The following is a 16,011-nucleotide window of genomic DNA, read 5'->3' as shown; positions in this document are numbered from 1 at the left end:
AATGTCCTGATGTTCCCAAGAATCTGTCACTGCTGATTGTGGATGAGAGCAGCATAGCTTCATTTGTCCTCTAACTACTTCTTGGAAGAAGCACCTCACCACCATCTAGCAGCTCCCCATACTGTCTCATTGAGATTGAAAACCCTTTCAAGGGAGGAAGCCACGTCTATTTGATGGCAATCCTTCTCATTTTTTTTTGGTATTGGTGGGGGATGTGGTGTGACGAGGGGGAAAAGAGAGAAACAAGCAAGCTTTCACAGGTCGGGAAAAGATAGCAGGGAGCAAGCTGCCATCTGCTTAACTCACGTACTTCAGTATGTACAGAACATCCCATTTTGGATATTAAAATGCATTTTTTTTTAGAACTGAGACTAGGGACAGTTCAAACCTAGAGATTTACGAAATCCAATCACAGTATCCAGTACCTGTGTTCCTCCCATTGCCGCCGTTGACGTCTTCGATCTATTCTCCTTTCCATAGCTACCTAGAAGACAGTATTTTTTTTTCTGAATTACAGCAGCAAACTCAACAAAAGACAATCAGGAGATATCCTGAAAGGCATAACTCCCTCTGACTCAGAAGGATTTCATAAATATATGTATCAAATAATGGATTACAGAAGTAGAATGAATCCAAGGTTCTCCACGCTACAGTGTGCAGGACATGATCAAACTGCAACGGTCCTTTCTCATGAGTAATACCATCATACACGAATGTGGGTGAAACAAAGTTTCTATTTCAGCTCCTCTCCACAAGGTACCAAGCCTTGATGCAATATTGTTACATAGGCATCAGGGGTGTTCTGAAAATCACTCAAGTGATCATTCTTCATGCGTCAGCCTCAGGCGTAAGTGTCAAGAGGCTATTGCACTGTGGAGGGCATCAAAGCAAGGCCAATCTGATTGCCCCCAACAGGAACAATTACAGCCATGAGGAGGGATAATAAGTTAGAAGGATCATCAAATGAGACCATATGGGTTGAGCTAAAGAATAAAAAAAGGAGCAATCACACTTCTGGGAGTGTACTATAGACCCCCAAACATTCAGAGGGAGATAGAAGACCAAATATGTAGACAAATTTCTGAGAAGTGCAAAAGTAATAGGGTAGTAATAGTAGGGGATTTCAACTACTCTAATATTAACTGGGATAGAATCAGTGTAAAAGGAATAGAGGGCGCAAAATGCATTCAGGAGATCTTTTTCAGCCAATACGCAGCAAGCCCAGCAAGAGAGGGGGCAGTTCTGGACTTAGTTTCAGGGAATGAAGCTGGGCATGTGGAAGGAGTATCAGTAGGAGAGCATTTTGGTGGTAGTGATCATAATTCAGTTAGATTTACAGTAGTTATGGAAAAGGACAAAGATACAACAGGAATAAAAGTTTTCAATTGGGGAAAAGGCCAATTTCACTAAGCTGAGAAGTGATTTAGCAAAACAGCTGCTTGAAAGTAAATCAGTGACAAAGCAGTGGGAGGCATTCAAGGAGGAGATAGTGAGGGTTCAGAGCAAATATGTTCCCACAAAGAAAAGGGGTGGCACTCCCAAATCTAGAGCCCCCTGATATCCTCCCCTGTATTCTCCTTGATAAGGTAAAAAAGGGAAGCTTATGTCAAATACAGAGAGCTCAATACTGTAGAAAGCCTGGAGGAGTACAGAAAGTGCAGGGGTGGAATTAAAAAGGAAATTAGGAAAGCAAAGAGAGGGCATGAAAAAATATTGGCAAGTAAAATCAAAGAAAACCCAAAGATGTTTTATAAATACATAAGAGCAAGAGGGTAACTAAGAGTAGGGCATATTAGAGACCAAAAAGGTAACCTATATGTAGAAGATGTGGGTATGGTTCTTAATGAATACTTTGCATCTGCCTTCACAAAAGAGGGGGACGATGCAGACATTGTAATTAAGAAGGAGGAGTGTGAAATGTTGGACGGGATAAACACAGTGAGAGAGGAAATATTAAAGGGATTAGCATCTTTGAAAGTAGATAAATCGCCAGGCCCAGATGAAATGTATCCCAGGCTGTTAAGAGAAGCAAGGGAGGAAATAGCAGAGGCTCTGACCATCATTTTCCAATCTTCTCTGGCTATAGGTGTGGTGCTGGAGGACTGCTAACGTTATACCGTTGTTTAAAAATGGAGAAAGGGTAGACTAAGTAATTATAGGCCAGTCAGCCTAACCTCGGTGGTGGGCAAGTTATTGGAAACAATTCTGAGGGATAGTATTAATTGTCATTTAGAAAGGCACGGATTAATCATGGGCAGTTAGCATGGATTTGTAAAGGGAACAGTTGTGTCTGACTAACTTGATTGAATTTTTTGAGGAGGTAACGAGGAGGGTCGACGAGGGTAGCACGTTTGATGTAGTCGACGTGGATTTTAGCAAGGCTTTTGATAAGGTCCCACATGGCAGACTGGTCAGAAAAGTAAAAGCCCATGGGATCCAAGGGAAAGTGGCAAGTTGAATCCAAAATTGGCTCAGTGGCAGGAAGCAAAGGGTAATGGTCGACGGGTGTTTTTGTGACTGGAAGGCTGTTTCCAGCGGGGTTCCGCAGGGCTCAGTACTAGGTCCTTTGCTTTTTGTGGCATATGTCAATGATTTAGACGTAAATGTAGGGGGCATGATTAAGAAGTTTGCAGATGATACAAAAATTGGTATGTGGTTGATAGTGAGGAGAAAAGCTATAGACTGCAGGAAGATATAAATGGACTGGTCAGGTGGGCAGTAGGTGACAAATGGAATTCAATTTGGAGAAATGTGAGGTAATGCATTTGGGGAGGGCAAACAAGGCAATAAATGGGAGGATACTGAGAGGTGTAGAGGAACAGAGGGACCTTGGAGTGCATGTCCACAGATCCCTGAAGGCAGCAGGGAAGGTAGATAAGGTGGTTAAAAAGGCATATGGGATACATGCTTTTTGTTAGCTGAGGTATAGAATATAGGGATAGGGAGGTTATACTTGAACTGTTTAAAAAAACTTAGGCCACAGCTGGAATACTGCATACAATTCTGGTCACAATATAGGAAAGATGTGATTGCACTAGAGAGGATTCAGAGGAGATTTATGAGGATGTTGCCAGCACTGGAGAATTTTAGCTAGGAGGAAAAATTGGATAGGTTGGGCTGTTTACTTTGTAACAGGGAAGATTGAGGGGTGATTTAATTGAGGTGTATAAAATTATGAGGGGCCTAGACAGAGTGGATAGGAAGGACCTATTTCCCTTAGCAGAGGGGTCAATAACCAGGGGGCATAGATTTAAAGCGATTGGTAGAAGGATTAGAGGAGAGCTGAGGAAAAAAATTTTCACCCAGAGGGTGATAGTGGTCTGGAACTCACTGCCTGAAAGGATGGTAGAGGCAGAAACCCTCAATGCATTTAAAAGATGCTTGGATGTCCACTTGAAGTGCTTTAACCTACAAGGCTATGGACGAAGAGCTAGAAAGTAGGATTAGACTGGATAGCTCTTTTTCGCCAGCACAGACACAATGGGCCGAATGGCCTCCTTCTGTGCTGTAAATTTCTATGATTCTATGGGTCACAGGCACATACTTTCTAGCAATGGTCATTAAATAGTGAGTGGCAGCAGAAGACCTGTCTGATTTGTGTTCTCTCTAGCTCAATGATGCTGAAGCCAATTCCTGTTCACCTGAGATTGGTTAACTAGCACAGACTGGGGATTGGATCTGGGACCTTTTGGTCTGCATGGCTCAGTACCAGACTATGCAGTGCATTTACCCACAAAACCACATGGGAGGTTGTATGATTTTATTTCCAAAAATGTATTTTCATACTTTGGACATTATATCTACTAGTGGATCTTGTGGGTGTCGTCCATGGAAAGTCAGGACAAAGTAAATTTCCCTCAGTGTATTAATGGTGCAGTAGGTATAGGTAGGGATGAGGATCTATAGTTCTTGGAGCTTCTGAAGCTCCATCTAGTGGTAGGGGTGATGCCCAAATTAAGATTGAACATCCTACATATCAAACGTAATACATTATAGATACATGCAAATTACATAAACACAACTTCAAATCAAGGCGGGGGGGGGAAGAAAAAGAGTTACATTTTCAATCTCCAGTGACTCTGAAGAAAAAGTGGGTAGCAGGTAGGCAGGAGTTCCTGACTTCATTTTCTCTTTCTCTAATCTCAATGGAGACAAACTGCTGATTCAATGGATTGTTTGTTTAAAAAAAAAACATTTTCACAAAGTTCCACAGTTCAAATCAAGCTCTTTCAGGCTCCATCAAATTCTGGCTTCAAACTGCTCTGAATCAGAAGAAACAGTTGAGGCCATGAGTCAATATTTGGCCATCTATGTGCATGCCAGTGTGTTTCAATTGTGATCAGCACAATGTGCAGCCATAAGCACAAACACGCAGTGTACTGATGAACCCAAGAATCAGGCAGGCTGAAGGTCCCATTAGAAATGTATAGCAGTGTACGCTCTTATCTGACTAATTTCTTTACAGAAGCTTATACCTCGGAACAACCTTGATTTGAGTTTAGTTTTAAACATCTACTCTACCAATTCACTCACAGCATAATAAATTCTCAGAACAACTTTTGCAGTAAACGCATACTCAATATGATTCTTGTTAACCATACCCACCTCATCGAATCGTCTGCGCTTTCCAGAAGGTTCTGATCCTTCACTTTCATTTCCAGAATCCTCTGAATTCTCATTATCTTCATCCCTGAAGAGGTCATCATACGCAGGAATACCAAGGTCATCATCCTGTTTGATCAGCAGTTTAACCTAAAGGACACATGATATATTCAGCATACTAACTGCTATAAATTTCTAAGCCAGGCAGTATTGGTTCCCATCCCAAAATTAGTACTTCATAGGACATGTTCTAAAGCAAGCTTATGGATCGCCTCTGCTGATGTCTACCCTCTTTTCTCGAATTCTCCCCAGTTTTGGAGTCTGTGGATGTCTCAGAGGGAGGAGAATTCTTTAACAAAAATTATTTTGTTTCCTTTTGGCTGTCCCTTTAAATCCAGTTACACTACACAAGGTTTTTAGGAGCCAGCTGCTGATAGAATCTTCGAACAACCTTAATTTGACACTAACATTGAGAGTTTCCTTCTGTTGTCTGCAAAACGTGAGGGAGGAGGTAAGCTACTTTTGAACAAATAGACTGTGATTTGTTCAGTTATATGTATCTAGTAATTTTTGAATGTGATCAACAGGTTATTCAAAAGCCACAAAGTCCCAGTAACTGTTCTTGGGAATATTTACGGATCTGTAGCTGTTACAATTTGAGAGTTTGTTCGAAGTTCTCAAGAGAATAGGGTAAGCTACATCAGCTCCTGCAGTGACAAGAAATACACGAAGAAAAGAAACACTTTGCAAATAAAAATACTCTACAAAAGAAATAGCTTAGCATTAGATTGTGACACCTTTCATTTTTTACTGTTCAGGAGCTAGATAGGATTTCTACTATAAATGTATCACTGATACTCATTTGTTCATATTTTGTAAAATAAAGTCACAAAAGAATTTCAACTTAAAACAAGCTTTCAAGTTGTGATTCTCTATTTCATATCGAAGATGAGAGATCAATTTAAGTAACTAAAAGCAATTAACAGAAAGGTTGTTCTGTCTGTTATCCTGGGTGTGTTACTGAAAGCATATCCAGATATTAAGACTAGTGTCTCAAAGGCAAAGGGAGCTGAAACTCAACTATGAGAATGATCTAAAATTCAGGAGCCAAAAAAATCTGAAGTAAGAATGGTAAAGGCCCAAAAATCTAATGCCTCCAATGAAAATGGTGCCAGGACATACCCATACAGGTAGATTATCATCGTACCACAGTGGTGTGCTGGGATTCCAAAGCTAGGCTCCTTTAGTTTTTTCTTGGGTCCTTCTCGGAGAGATATTCACCTGTTTTGACGATCCCAAATGGAGTATAGAATGACTCAGTATACAATTTCTGAGCCAAAGGGTCACTGTCTGAGGAGAGTCCATGTAACTACATAGATGGGTCCCTCCTTGAAAGAATCTGATGTAATCTGCCCTTGGTTTATGTAGAATTTTGTGCCAATTTTTTTTTTATTATTATCGTTCATGGGGTGTGGGTGTCGCTGGTGTGGCCAGCATTTATTGCCCATCCCTAATTGCCCTTGAGAAGGTGGTGGTGAGTCGCCTTCTTGAACCACTGCAGTCTGTGTGGTGAAGGTTCTTCCACGGTGCTGTTAGTTAGGGAGTTCCAGGATTTTGACCCAGCGACGATGAAGGAACGGCAATATATTTCCAAGTCGGGATGGTGTGTGATTTGCAGGTGATGTTGTTCCCATGTGCCTGCTGCCCTTGTCCTTCTAGGTGGTGGAGGGCGCGGGTTTGGGAGGTGCTGTCGAAGAAGCCTTGGCTTCTTGCATCCTGTGGATGGTACACACTGCAGCAACTCGCCAATTGATGCCAACGATTGGTGAACTCTTAGCACAAAGAAACTAGTAAAATGATCACTTAGTATAATCCAGTACTGGTGAGTTCACAGTTATAGTTGAGTCTTTGGAACCATTCAGTAACAACCGGTACCGTTGTGTGTTTAGCGGCTGGATTTCTTAGATTTAGAGCACTTGTCTCCGTTACTCTGAATAATGTAGGAAACGTAGTGCATTTTGGGAATCCGAGGCAAATTTGACAAACCGTGTTCAGGTGTTGTTTTAAATGACATGTGAGCAGGCTATTGCATTTTAAAGATGTAGGCAGATATTAGCGCAGGCATGCTGACCCAACTATCGAGGGACTTAAGTTTGGTTTAATGCTGGCAATGTACTGCATGAGTCAATGCTGACGGGCGTGTAACATGACCACAGCCCATTTGGGACACATTCCCTTGGCTGAGTGTACCATTCCAATTTGTGCCATAACCCATTGTATGCTAATGCATATTTTTATATTCCTTGATAATTTAATTTCATAGTTTCCCTTTGCCTTCCTAATTGTTTTTTTGACTTCTTGCCTAACCTTTTCATATTCCCGTTTGTCATCCTCTCCTTTGTTGTCCATGTGCTTAGTGTTTGCTTTTTTCTTTAGTTTCAATTTTTCCCTTATTTCTTTATTCATCCATGGTGTGTTATTATTGGCTCGTTTGTTCTTGCTTTTTAGTGGGATATACTTCTCCTGGACTCTATTGATCACCGTTTTAAATGTTTCCCCCTGCTGTTCTACTACTTTGTTTGTCAATAAATGTTTCCAGTTTATTTTCCCTAGTTCCATTCTCATCCTCTTGATCAGCCTTTCCCAATTTATCTGTTTTAATTAATCCTGGGTAATTCTGTTGTTTAGATATTAGATAAGAAAAGGTGTACTACTCCAGATCATAGGGGACGTGCAGTCCACTTACAGCAGTGGTTGCTGACACCAAACCCAAGAAGATATTTAGTGCGGTAGTCCAAAAACAAGACACAGCATATTTAAAAGATTTGTTTTATATAAAAGGTTAGCTTGTTCTTAGTATAATCTTATCAACTCCATGAGTTAGATAATTGACTTTCTACTGTAAATATATAATTCTATTATATCACTGTCAGATTGTTCGCTTGTTCTTTTAATTTTTTAAAATAAATTCACAATATTTTTTAACTTAAATGATGCGATGCTCTCTTACTAAACAAAATTACAAGCCTGGGTTTGCTGTTTATTTCCCAGGCATGTTCTTAAAAGCTTACTGAGATCTCATGGCAAAGACTAACACTCTCAAAAGGTATGGGGAGTTGGGATTTACCCATGAGAGTGATCTAAGGGAGCCAAAATATTCTAGAGTAAGTAGCATAGAAAAGACCTAAAAAACACAACAGGTCCAAACAGCTAGATGTTTGACACAAGGTGGAAAGAACCTCGAGCTGGGGGAAAATGAACTGAACGCATGCTCCCCACCACCTTCCAGGTTCTACAGCTTTGTACAATGCAGCAGTAGCAACCGCATGCAGCACCATCTATCTGCAGCATTATAATGACATTTGACTATGCGTATGGTTTTCTCAGAACACATCAAAAGTCCCACAGTGTGTGTAGAATGAAGAAGAATTGGTAATATCACTGCAAAAGGCCAAAAGAATGTTTGGTGTTTAAAGTACACAAAGTATTAGTGCATTCGGGGTGTTCATTCAAGATTGGGGTTAAGGTACATTTCTAGGGCACAAGACAGGCTTCACACTGCATCTGGCCCAAGCTATTCCTTACCTGCAATTTCTTAATGCACAAGGTAGAAACAGCGGAAAAATGTTCCATTCCCCAGAACAACATGCTTCACTTTGATGAACACAATAGTTGACCAAAAGAAAATATAATAGAAGGGTAGGACAGGGAGCACAGTTCAATCTTTAGTCCAATGACTTACGCATAGAAATCAGCTTATTACAAGCTTAAGAAACTTTACTCAGTGGTAGTCAGACATACCTGTGTATCATTATAGACATTAACAACATCGATGGGTCTATGGGTATCACAGACGTAGAAGACAGCATCCTCATCGGGTTGCAACGTTTCCAGGATATCCAAATTAGCACCACAATTAATTAACACAAGGTATTTGAACTGCAAACAGGAAAGTTACAGAATTAGTGGTTTGGGTCCTGCGGGCACAGGTGGAGTTGGTGCCAGAAGCACAATAATACATTAAAATGCATCTGCATCCAGAAGTAAACTACCCCTCCAAACTTTTTGTGAGAAACCACTATACTTTTTCCTTTTGCCAGCTCTCACCTACTTGAAAAGATATAACAACCTCTCATTTTGAAACATACTGAAGAGAAAATTAATCAGCCCTAAAACCCTCCAGGAACTCTGCATTCCTCCAACTCTAGCCTCTTGTGCAACCCCTACTTCCTTTGCTTCACCATTGGCGGCCATGTCTTCTAGGCCCTAAGCTCTGGAATTCCCTCCCTAAACCTCTCAACCCCTCTCTCCTCCTTTAAGATGCTCCTTAAAACTTTATCTCTGACCAAGTTTTTAGACATTTGTTGTAACATCTCCTTCTTTGGCTCGGTGTCAATTTTTGTCTGATTGTGCTCCTGAGAAGTGCCAACGTTAAAGGCACTATATAAATATAAGTTGGTGATTTTTTTGAAGTGCAGCGAGTTATGTACAGCAACTACTAACATTTGTTTTGTATCCTTCATGCAAAGAAAATATCCTAGAATGGTTTACATGGAGGAACAATGGTGGACACTTTGTTGAAAGGAGAAAAAGGTAAACAAAAGATTAGGGATGATGTCAAAATCACAGTTAAAGAAGGGTTTTTAAAGAAGCTTTTAAAAGCAGGAAGGGAGCTGGCAATGCAGAAGGATTTAGGGAGAAAGTTCCAGAGATCAAGTAATGGTAGAAAGCATTACCACCAATGTGGGAAGGGTCAGGACATGGAATGAAGAATGAAGATTGGAGTCCTATCAAGAGTGGAGTTGCACCTAGGAATGTAAATGGGAGGAGATCATTGGGGTTAACATAGGGCAAGGCAAGATAAGGCAATGGAAGGTTCTGAAGGCAAGGGGACAAAAGATCTTAAAATCAATTTGTGAGAGCACAGGCTGCTTGGCAAGGACGAGGGTAATTGGGGATGCATGACTTCGTGCCAGAAAGGACATAGGCTGCAATGTTTCCTACATTACAATGGCGACTATACTTCAAAGGTACTTTATCGGCTGTAAAGCGCTTTGGGGAGTCATGAGGTCATGAAAGGCACCATGTAAATGCAAGTCTTTTTTTCTATTAGTTGGCAAATCTTATTCCAACATTCTGCATTAGTAAGGACACATTAAACAATTCATGGTTTAGAAGCAAATCAGTCCAACAAACTTTTAGACATGAAGTCAAAATCAGGTTGACCCAGCCTGTTTGCAACCGAGCTGAGCTTCTGGCCTCATATCCTCTCCATCACAAAGACTGCCTACTTCCACCACAGCCTCAGCCCATCTGCTGCCTCAGCCCTCCTCTCATGGCTTTGACAACGCCAGACTCTACTATTCCAACGGTCTCCTGGCCAGCCTCCCATCCTCCACCCTCTATAAACTGCAGTTCATCCAAACTCTGCTGCCCGTAGCCTATCCCGCACCATAATAACATAAAAAATACGAGCAGGAGTAGGCCATATGGCCCCTCAAACCTACTCCACCATTCAATAAGATCATGGCTGATCTTCGACCTCAACTCCACTTTCCTGCCCAATCCCCATATCCCTTGATTCTCTTAAGACTCCAAAAATCTATTTATCTTGGCCTTGAATATATTCAATGACTCAGCATCCACAGCCCCCTAGGGTAGAGAATTCCAAAGATACACAACCCTCTGACTGAAGAAATTCCTCCTCATCTCAGTCTTAAATGACCAACCCCTTATCCTGAGAGACTATGCCCACTATGCCTTCAGAACCTTCCACTGCCTTATCTAGACTCTCCAGCCAGAGGAAACAACCTCTCAGCATCTACCCTGTCAAGCCCCCTCAGAATCTTATATGTTTCAATGAGATCACCTCTCATTCTTATAAACTTCAGAGAGTATAGGCCCACTCTAATCAATAACAGTACATTAAAAGTATATACAGAAGTATAAAACCGTCTACAATATAAACAGGAGTATTTTCTGTAAGTTATTCAGTAAAACTCCATCTTCACACCATCTGCAACTGTTACATTAAAAATCCATCTCTTTCGGACACATTTTAAAAACACTGCTGACATATTTTCTTAGCCTAGGGGACCCAATCACAACTTAATCATTAATTACACCCTCCTGCTCCATGCAGACCTAAATATCTATGGATTGTAAAAGTGTATAATAGCACGTTCTCCTCACCATTCTCCCACAGACATCTAGTGGGAATTTACAAACCTGTTCTTTATGTTCAAGGAATGCCGTCTCCAGATCTTGCCATCCTGCCAAAGGAACCAATGTGTATTGGACATGGTCACACTGGAATAGGGCCTGGATGGAATGACACAAAAAAACTTCATTATCCCACACAATGGCGGTTGGTCAGGCAGCTCAATCTAACTGTGGTTTGAGTTCCTTTCTTGGCTTTCCTCCTCAATCTAAGGCAGTAAATCTTCGTGGGCTTTTTTTTAGTTTTGCAGAATGCCTAACATTCCATGAAGTTGAACGGGACCCGACAACTTTCATACACATTTCCTAAAATTCCATCTAAAATACTTATACAAAGTCCATCAATTTCTCCACCTCACCTTGCCATACTGTATAGAACTTCAGGAACTCCATGCAAAACAAATTGCAACATGTTCTGAGACAGAGAAACTGTTCCCATTGGCAGAAGGGTCAAGAATGAAAGGACATAGATTTAAGGTGTTTGGCAAAAGAACCAAAAGAGCAAAAAACTTTTTTTTTTACACACCAAGTGGTTAGGATCTGGAATGCACTGGCAGAGGAGATGGTGGAGGCAGATTCAATCAAGGCCTTCAAAAGGGAATTGGATAAGTACTTGAGAGGAAAATATTTGCAGGGCTACAAGGATAGGCAGGGGAGTGGGACTAGCCGGATTGCTCTTGCAATAGAGCCGGCAGGGACATGATGGGCCAAATGGCCTCCTTCTGTGCTGTAACTTTTCTATGACTCTATGTTGAACACACAGAGCCCTAATTATGAGGAGAGCAAGATATGTAATCAAATTTGTAGTATACAATACTCTAGACACCAAGGTATGACAAGCCATTAGGCAATGGATCCTCATCTGTAAAAGGCCATACGAGAAGTAACAATTTTGAGTAATGTTGTTCCATATCTACATTATGTGACCATATTGCATTTCTTGTGGGGATTGAGAAGTAATAAAGCTACCCCCTTATAGTGTTGTCGACACAAAATCCCTCCAATGTCCTGTCCTCTTGCAACTACAATGTAACATGGCCCTAATCAGCAGGTAGTACAGTATGACGAGTCCCTCAATCATTTCTATCATTACAATGTTACTTTGTACCATTAACTTTCTTTAGAAATAATAGGGAGCTATCAAAGTTGGGCCGAAGAGTTGATTGCCATATAAATTACCAGGTCAGTGGGCATTTCAAACTACTGGCAGGTTTTATCCACAGGGTCAAATATTATGAGTCCATAGAACTTTTGTGCTCAATCACAGGAGATTGCAACAGTTCAAAATGTCTGTTGAAGAAGACAGGGAGAATTCATTCCCACCTGCACCTTCCCCAACCTTATGGTTTCATTCAGGAGTTCTGCTTAACAAGACACTTGCAGACAATGAAGAAACACATCATAAATCTTTCCACTGTTGCCCTTGGAGTAACAAAACAAATCCTATGGTTTGGTACCCCATCGAATGAACCGCTGTTGAACATCTCTGGCACCAGACTGCCATATAAAACTGATGCAGGGACACTAAAAGCACGACAAAGAAAATCTTAATAATCCAACAAGTGAACATAATCAACAGTGAATGTGATATTTAGCACCACTCACCTGAAGGATTTTGCAGGCACACAGTGCATCAACATCTGAGGCAACAAGTAATAATACTCTCTGGAAAAAAAAACATACAAAACACAAGTTTTACAGGCTGCAGGATTTGGAGAGTTTTGTAGTGCGCTTATATACAGTGTCAGGGTTACTTAAATGTGACCCAGATTCAGTGCCAACTGCTTGCAGTTTTGCAAACTCAATTATTGCACCCAGATTTCTGCTAATATCATTGTGCTGCTGAACATACGTGGAAGAAGCACACATAGACTCTTGTTCCTATCTCAAAAAAGTCCCACTTACATCCTTTCCACACAGCTGGCTGAGATTGGAACCCATGTCCTGAATTCTTCCACATGATAGCACTAAGTATCCCCCAATATTAGCTAGCCTGTAAAGATGTCCTGCACCCAAAGTTCTACCCCTTTTTAAGGATTTTTTTGTGCTCATTAAGATGAGGGATGTTAGTGTTGCAAAATGGAAAACTCCATTTTTGGGCACTCCCTACTGCACCAGCCTGACATTTTTTCTACTTCCCACACCTGTCTGAAAGACACTGCCAGTTTAGTGCCAAAATTAGCAGTACTACTCCATGCCCACCAGAAATTAGATTGAAACTGCCCAGACTCATGTAGGATCCCTAAAAGCAGAATAGAAGAGACCTTCATCATATCAGTTCAGTCTGGGTTGGATTTGAATCCAGGTGCCAGAGGTGCAAGGCCAATATCTAATCCACTGTGCTACCCAATACTCATTTTCCTTTCTTTCCTAAAGCCACAAACTAATGCTTGGTTATGGGTCTACTGGTGCTGGTATCTAAATCAAGAAGCCATTCCTTACATGCAAGCCGAGATAAGTCAAATAGTTTGCAAACACTCATTGCATTGCAGCATACACGAAGAATGGGAACTTGGATCACAAAATAGGGTCTTCTTCATTCAAACTTTTGCCCATTTGATGTAGTTTTTCCAGAATACCCCCATTACAGCTTTTTAAAAGTTTCATCCAAAGGACACCCATTCTCCAGCTTGAGTCACTGCCTTCAGCTGAGAAGAGGAATAAAAGAAAAATGGAATGTCCTCTTATAGTCCTAGCTTAGTATCATTCCATAGTCGAGGGGAACAATTACAGCTTCTGCAAAAGTTATAATCATCCGGTAATTTATTGTACGAAGAACTCAATGTACCTTTGTTTATATGGCGATCTATTCAAATATATCGATGATAAACTTACATTTTTACATTTTGTTTCTCTTGCTCTAAGTGGTAGCTTAGTGGTGCTCCAAGCCAAGCCCCTTTTTGGTATTGCTGATTTTCCAAGTCATCCCTCTGGTCAACCTGTCTGCTTTCTCCCTCACAGGAAAGTGAATAGTGCGAGAAGATCTTATTCTTACGCCTCTTGTACTGCTACTCTGTAGCCAGCCTCAGGAAGGTACTCACTGCAGGTATCACTGTTCCTACATTGTCGCTCGGTCAAAATCCTGGAACTCCCTACCTAGCAGCATAGAGGGAGCACCTTCACCACACAGATCATAGCGGTTCTCCAGCACCTTCTCAAGGGCAACTAAGGATGGGCAATAAATGCTGGCCTCGCCAGAGACGCGCACATCCCAAGAATGAATTTTTTAAGTGATTCTTTGATCTCCTCCGCCAACATCCAACCAAGACAACAACTGAGCATATGGAGAATCATGGTACACTAATATTTAAAAACCAGAAGTAATATTTTAATCAAGAATTAAATAAAATTGAATTTTAAGCAAGTTGAAAACAATCAGGAGTAATGCTAGCGAGGAGATCATCAACAGTGGAAGCACATTTCTCTCATCTCCCAACTCACCGTCTCACCACACCCCTTGGAGTTGATAAGTGAAGAAAAAGAATTCATTGAGTATATGAAGTGGTAAGGTCACATCAAGTACAGTGAGGGAACTCTCTCACCACCAGCCCACCGCTAAGTTGCCATGAAATTCAAGAAGAAAACAAATCTAAAAGATTTTAAAGGGACTCTTCCAACAAAGCTCAAAGTGCCATAATGGAAATAATCCATCTGTTGGATGGAGCAGAAAAACATTTAATAAATTAATTTCTGACCACAGGGAATAGATTTTAATCGCATGCATCATCAGTTTTAAGATGGGAAAGATCAGCTATAACAGTTGTAGAACACACAATGCAAAAATAAATAACGTGTTTCAGCTGATCTCAGCACTTAATAAATGCTAGCATTATAGTGTTCATTTAAACAGCAATTTCACACTTTGTCAAGGCCCTTTATTTTAAATTATTTGCACTCGTGACTTTATATGGACTCGAAGGTGAAAATATGCTGTTCAGCTGAAGTTGCTAATTGGCCATCCAGATAAGGGAGAAGTCCCATTGGTGGCATTATCAGAATGTACAAACCTTTTCAGTTATTAAATCGAGAGAAAAAGTTTACATATAACTCTGAAAATGAAAGGCAGCAAAATAATGCATTTAACTGTGTAATGCAGTATTTCATTTGATGAATATTTCATTACATTTGGTTTATCCTAAGTTATTTTGCTGTCATAATCAATCAATTGTATCGAGCATTTGAAAGTTCCAAATGGAAGGAAGTCAAATCCCTTGCAGTGATCCTTCCATCTATTCATTTTATAGGAACAGGAGCAGGCCATTAAGCCCCTCGAACCTGTTCTGTCATTCAATTAGATCATGATTGATCTCCACCTCAACCCCATTTTGGTCTCCTTGTAAACAGTTTATTTTATTTCCTCACAAGTTTCTATCAGTTCCCTTCAGATATTGAACAGCACATGCAACCTAGGCTGACAAGTGGCAGGTAACATTACAACTATATATGTGCCAGACAATGATCATCTCAATAAGAAAAAGCCCAGTTATCTATTTCTAACCATATCACCACCAATGTCTCAGGGGTCACCAGTGACCAGAAGTTTAACTGGGCCAGCCATACCAGAGACAGGGTACTCTCCAAGACGTGGCTCACCTCCTGACCTCCCCATTATCCATAAGGCTCAATTCGGAAGTGCGATGGAATACTCACCACTCACCTGGATGGGTGTAGCCAAAACAACACTCAAGGTGCTCAACACCATTCAGGCAAGAGCCATTAACTTGATCAGTGCCCCTGTACTCAGTATTTGCCCCCTCCATTATTGGCACACTGTGGCTTATTTACAAACCACAAAATGCAGCACCTCACCAAGGTTGCTTCAACATCACCACCCTTCCCTACAACTTCTACCACCGAGCAGGACAAAAGAAGCAATGTCTTGGGAACAGCCTCACGCTAAATGACATATGTCCAAATAAGGATGGTCTGTCATTATTTCATCGTTGCTGGGTCAATATCCTGGAATTTTCTATCTATCATTATTATGGGAGCACCATGACTACAAGGACTGCGGTGGTTGAAGAAGGCACACTTCAGGGCAACTAGGCATGGCTAATAAATACAACTTTGCCAGTGTTGCCCATGAACAAATGTTTTTTTAAAGATTTAACAAAGCACAAAAGAGCAACAGGGACAACAGACATGATGTAGTCATCATTCCACATTCTGCTTGGCTAACTAATCTAGCAA

At 40.9% G+C, this 16,011-nt stretch overlaps 1 protein-coding gene across 1 annotated transcript in view; it reads right to left on the bottom strand.

The window, feature by feature from the left end:
• Window positions 1–16,011, bottom strand: part of cdc45 (CDC45 cell division cycle 45 homolog (S. cerevisiae)) — a 53,870-nt gene that overhangs the window by 33,028 nt on the left and 4,831 nt on the right. Inside the window, exons 2-6 of the mRNA XM_068005543.1 lie at window positions 12,427–12,486; window positions 10,831–10,923; window positions 8,404–8,541; window positions 4,606–4,752; window positions 426–484 (exon numbers count right to left, since the gene is read on the bottom strand). Coding sequence (XP_067861644.1) covers window positions 426–484; window positions 4,606–4,752; window positions 8,404–8,541; window positions 10,831–10,923; window positions 12,427–12,486 — 497 coding nt within the window. The remainder of the gene's footprint in view (window positions 1–425; window positions 485–4,605; window positions 4,753–8,403; window positions 8,542–10,830; window positions 10,924–12,426; window positions 12,487–16,011) is intronic.

Source organism: Heptranchias perlo, chromosome 25 (assembly GCF_035084215.1).
Source record: "Heptranchias perlo isolate sHepPer1 chromosome 25, sHepPer1.hap1, whole genome shotgun sequence".
Lineage (NCBI taxonomy): Eukaryota > Metazoa > Chordata > Chondrichthyes > Hexanchiformes > Hexanchidae > Heptranchias > Heptranchias perlo.
This window is presented reverse-complemented; position numbering and strand designations above follow the sequence as displayed.